The 5,739-nt window shown below is 37.7% G+C and overlaps 1 protein-coding gene across 1 annotated transcript; it reads left to right on the top strand.

The window, feature by feature from the left end:
• The first annotated feature begins 697 nt into the window (after positions 1-697).
• LOC107037253 (odorant receptor 82a-like) lies at positions 698-3,507 on the top strand. The gene is made up of 8 exons (XM_029126048.1): positions 698-991; positions 1,053-1,249; positions 1,426-1,642; positions 1,735-1,850; positions 1,926-2,025; positions 2,105-2,224; positions 2,755-2,910; positions 3,177-3,507. Exons 1-8 carry the CDS (start codon positions 698-700, stop codon positions 3,225-3,227), a joined length of 1,251 nt encoding a protein of 416 aa, XP_028981881.1. The 3' UTR covers positions 3,228-3,507.
• Positions 3,508-5,739: the final 2,232 nt, after the last annotated feature.

Raw genomic sequence — 5,739 nt, forward strand, 5'->3', positions numbered from 1 at the left:
GAGAGAGAGAGAGAGAGAGAGAGAGAGAGAGAGAGAGAGCGGTTGTGGACGGACAGTTCGTGTTCACCATTGGCCGATGCAAATAGTGGGGTGGCAAGACGAGAGACTCACGATCAACCCCTCTGATGATGTCCAATGTCTGTTCGCAACATTCCAATGGAAGACTGCGTAGGCGCATGTCACAGATAACTCGTGGTTGTACGCAGCTTGCCAAGATATGATACAAGTATTTAACAAATGAAACGAACGGCCTCCTTGGGCTCGGTTCCCACAAACGTCCATCACTATCAATCGTCTATCGTCTATCAATAAAGACGTCCCATCTTATCATGACGCTGTTTTACAATCTTCTTCTATTCCTCCTAGTCATATCCCTTTGAAGAGCCAAGTACTATGTTTGTGTCATACACAACGCGTATCGCGACTCGAAAATACGCTCCCAGTCCCATAGAACCTTATCAATTTTTACTTGAGAAAATGATCATTGAGCGTGCCTGTATTACGCTATGTAGCGTAATTTCCCCACTTATCTTCTAGCTCATATATCGTTCAGGCACACGGTATTGAATATTGAAAGCTCATTATATCGATCTTGCAAAGCAGTCTACCCGCTGCCACACGTAATTGAACCCCGCGATTATTCTCTTCCATTTCATCCAAGCATTGCAGTACTGTTCAATCCACTAAGAGAACTACGATGACTGAGTTTGATAGTACGGGACGGCCGTTGCGATTGTATTTTGAACATCTTCTAGGCGGAGATGTCCGCATTCTGCAATCAATCGGATTGTATTCAATGGGTAGTATTCTCACGCATCGTGAACCAAAATGGGCTTATTGGGAAGTAATACCTATTGCCCTCGTGATACCTGGATTATGTTTTGGCGTGGTTTGTAATATAAACAACATCATCAGACTTTTGAAAACTGATCACATGATGACAATTGAATTCGCTGCCACTACGCTCACCGCTGTATTAAGTACATTTAAAGTACGTGGAACTTCAATGAACTAGTGAAGAGAAAAGGAATAAAAACTATTGGTCTATCTAGGGTTGTCGATTATTCGTTCATCGACGAGAATTTTACTTCTTGATAAAGACATGCCACATTCATTGGAATGTTCAGGTGTCTCGCAATACACTAACACAAAGTATCGTGGAAATTGCGAGATTAGCCCGTTTGTTTAGGATTTATTATGGTACCGTGGTTATCATAGCTTTCTCAGCATTTGTAGTACAGCCATTGGGGTAAGTTCGACGCAAGACTTCCACTAGATGCGATGAGGGATTTTCATTAATTTTACGGTCATGGGAATGTTATGCTTAAATTGATCTGCGTTTAAGTCTCGTTTGTACATAACATTCATTCTAGGCTCTTCATGAAAAGATTTGTTAGTATTATCAATAACAACAGTTTCTTTCAGGGCATACATTCTGAACCCTCCGTCTAGATCGAATGAATCGATTGTGTTTACAAAAACTATCTATCCAGCTCGTTATCCTTTTACCTTAAATTCGAGTAGAGCATTCTTCATTTGTTTAGCCTTAGAAACGATAGGAATGTATTTTATGATGCTACATTGGATAGCAACGGATGGACTTTTCACCCAATTCACAACACATTTATCTCTTCATTTTCAAGTGACATTTTTATTTCTTCTGTTCTTGATTTTCCATGCTCGTTCGAGATCCATTATATCTTCTGTGGAAAAAACTGTTTGATGTGTTCGCAGATACTTTCGAATCAGATTCGTAGAATATGTCCTAGTACAACGATTTCGCCATCGAATTCAACTACAGTTTCGAAGCGCTTGAAAGCACTTATCGAAGAATATATAGAATTGTTTAAGTGAGTCTTACATTCTTATCTAATAGTCCTTTGCCAGTGATAAATCATCATTATTGCAATTTGGATGAATTTCAGATATGTCAGGTCGTTGGAAAAATTGTACAATCCAATAATATTCGCCACCGTTTTAGTCAACGCAATAATTCTTTGCACCTGTCTTTATAGTATACAATATGTATTTCAAATTCTTATCATCAGCTAAAATTTATTGTGTAAAGTGTTTTTTCTGTACCAACGATTCTTTTCTCTTGTAGAACAGTGCAAAGAATAATTGGGAGGATGTTGAAAAAAATCTGTTGCACGCATTAGGAGTATCTTTACAAACTTTGATGTTCTGTACTTGTGCTGAACGTTTGAACAATGAGGCAATTAGAGTCTTAATTCTAGTCTGATCATCATACACGACCCTACGACTTTGGTCACCTGCGCGGGGCATCGCTGCTGTGGTATTTAAGCTCCAGCGTTGCCGAATTATACACTGCTGGGGCACATTTAGCGAGTTTCCGGCAACGACGCGTAACGGGCAATTTCATTTAACGTGAAAAACAATAATTCATCTGTTGCAAGCAATTTGTTTTCTTTAACAATTTCGGGAATCATGTAGTTCTGAAAAATACTATAATTTTTTGGGCGCTTCAATCGAAGAAGTCAAATTTTTTTGAATTTTTCCGGCTACGCAGTCAATGGCAATTAGAGAAAAACACCCTAGTAAAAAAACATAAGGCAGAGGTGTAACATGCCTGATCAGAATTTCGGATCGGACTTGATCAGTTTCTGATCGAGACCTGAACAGAATTTCTACTCGGGCACGCTGCGGCGTTTACTTGATATGGTGACCAATCTAGGGTTAAAATTTTGCAGATGTTCACATCGATGAGAATCATTATTTATCGCATTCTCTTAGATTGCTGGAGTTCATCAAGCAGCTTATGATTGTCCATGGACTGCATTCAGTTCACCGATAAAATGTTCAATTCTAATGATGATGACATTGACACAACGGGAATATGTATACTCAGCGTACGGTTTCATTCATTTGAACATGCCTCAAGTTACCACGGTTCGTAGTGATTCAAATAATCATCGTACATTGCGGTACTAAGTCGTGAGGAACTTTTCTGGTACTGGGGTCGCAGGAAAAGCCTATGGCGAGTTTTGCAATTATATGAAGCAGAAAAGTTCTTTAAGGCCAAGTATTGAATGACACTTGTCAGGACGTCCGTAAGCGGTGTTTTACGGACCCGAAACGTACATCAATGTCGTCACCGAATACAGATTGAGTCACAAATCTTTCAATCTAATCCTTCGAGTTCTTACAAATTCTAGATCTTTACTGCGGCCATGAGATACTTCACACTATTGAGGAGTATTACTTAAGAACGTTCAACCGTTCTAGTAAACTATTTAGATGGAAATGAAAAAAATTTATGAATAAATCATCCAAGAGAGATATATTCATTTGTTAAGAAGCACAAAAATTACGGGAAGGGTTGATAAGTACTACAGAATTTGTAACTGGGGTGATAATTAAGGGCCTATTTCTCACCACTACCAAGGGATTATCTGAAAAAATTTCAATGTAGGAAATAATAACGAGGAATTATGGACAGCAAAGATGGAATAATCAGTATTAATTTCTTTCGCGAATCAATATTAATCGGGTATTTTCTTCCCGGTCCACATTTTACACACATATTGCTGTATCTGAATCTTACTGAATCCAAATCTTTATCCCTGGCTCAGGGCAAATACCCTTTGGAGCCAACATAATGATGAATACTAATGGACTGTATATGATGAACCTGTCGGAAAAAAATACATAATTTCCAAGCACTCAGGGCATTACTACTGGTGATGATTTGATTTATTTCCAACGAACAGTGGACGGATCGAGACCATCTACCATCTGCACAACGATTAACCATGAATGACTCAATGTCTCCCTGAAAATTGTTTTACTCAGGAAGATCAATTTTAAAGAGTTGCTGATTTAGTATTACTTTACAAATTGAAGAATACAGTCAATCTTATGAAAATAGGGATAGTGCCTTTAATAACCATCGAAATATTCTCCTTCGTAATCATAATTATAACCGTAGTAATCATCGTGATAATCCCTGAGTTCATCATCATCCTCTTCATCATCACCTTACGGTTCCACTTCTATAGTTAGAAGAGAATTATTTTCAATCTTATTCCAGTGTTTTCCCACATAGCTATTGACAGTCGTTCGAAGTCCAAGATTGTTAGTCCTTCCGGTAGTAATAATCGATCGCGTTGGCAAGAACTTCACCAGACATGCTGGTACCCTGCAAGTCAATATACTTCAAGTTCGGTCCATGCTTCATCAATTCGATGATTCCTTCATCGTAGACATCGATACAATCCACATATTGTAATTTCCTCAGACTATGCATTTTGCTGAGGGCCTGGTTTGTGACTGCAGGAAGATTCGACAGAATAAGCTCTTCAAGATGAATCCTTTTTGATAATTCGTCACTCTATAATCGCAGATATTGAAGATGTCACTGATATTCAGATATTTCAGGTTTTTATTATTCCCTGATAACTGAATTAGGAAATTGTTGTTGATCAGATTGTAGAGTCCTCGGAGATTGAGATGCTCGAGATTCGTAAGGAGATTGAAGTGAGGCAGATCATCCTTCAGGCTACAGCTATCTGGTGACAGGAAAGTGAGATCAGACTTCTCACTGATGGCCTACATCACATCAGTCTCCACGGAGAAAAATTTCAAGGTGAGAGCTTTCAACTTCTGGCGATTCTGTAATGCCTAGGGACAAGAAACAGATTGATCAAAATCATTTTTTTTTATTTGTCAAAAAATTTCAATGGATTGAAAAAGAAAAAATAATTCCGTTGGAAAGCTGAGAATTTTTATGAGAATCCGCGGATTTTTCGAAATGTCTATAAAATATGATATAATCCCTGGTTTTTGCAGAAAACCAGTGAATTTTCTGAACTATTCTAACGGATTCTACAAGTCTCCGAAAAGTCCTAGAAGTTTCTACATTTCATATTGCAATATACAATACAGTACAATACTTTCTTTTTCAACGTTTCATTATTTTCATATACAATACCACACGAGCTTCAAAGCTATCGGGTATTTTTCGATTAGTCCATTTGTATGATGGGAACCTTAGCGAACATACTCGATTAAAATGCTTTGTTCGAAGAAGATGAACAATGACATTCATCTAGAGTTCATATAAGATGTTTATAACCAAAGATGAATTATCTATGAATTTAATTTCAATTAACAATTCAACGTCGCCTGGTTAATTCCATCCATTTCATTTTCTGAAAACACATCCCAATGAAGGAAACTAATGCTCACAGTAACAAATTTCTCACAGTCAAAAATCTGAGCCAGAGAGGTGAAGTTCAGTCAAAGTCTCATAAGGTGGCGTGAGAAAAAAGTCTTCAGTGAGCCAAAATGTCATGCTTATCTCCAGATACGTGAGTTTCTACATTTGTAGAAGTAAACGGACATAGTTCATATTATAGACCTCGAAATTAATCGTCAGTCTTTTTAAATTCTAGTAGTGTTGATCAACAATTGGCAGAATATTGGACGAGTAAGGAGAATTGGGCTCCAGATCGTTCAAGTAACGGCCCGATCTGATCTAGCGCATTTCGTCATTGGGTCGAAGCGAGGTTAAAATCGCGGTTTATTGGGCCTAGTGACAAAAATTTGATTATCCTAATCCTCCATTTCAAGTCCTAATATTTAATTACGATAACCCCTCAAATAAATAATCTTCCTTCAGGTAATTCTATTTTCATACCGTTTAATCATATATAATAAAATCTCAGGTTACAGTACATATGATAATGTAGCAGTGAAATAGAAAAAAAAATTCAAAGC

This window comes from Diachasma alloeum, unplaced genomic scaffold, assembly GCF_001412515.2.
Source record: "Diachasma alloeum isolate Michigan unplaced genomic scaffold, Dall2.0 Dall_scaffold_00214, whole genome shotgun sequence".
In the NCBI taxonomy this organism is placed as follows: domain Eukaryota; kingdom Metazoa; phylum Arthropoda; class Insecta; order Hymenoptera; family Braconidae; genus Diachasma; species Diachasma alloeum.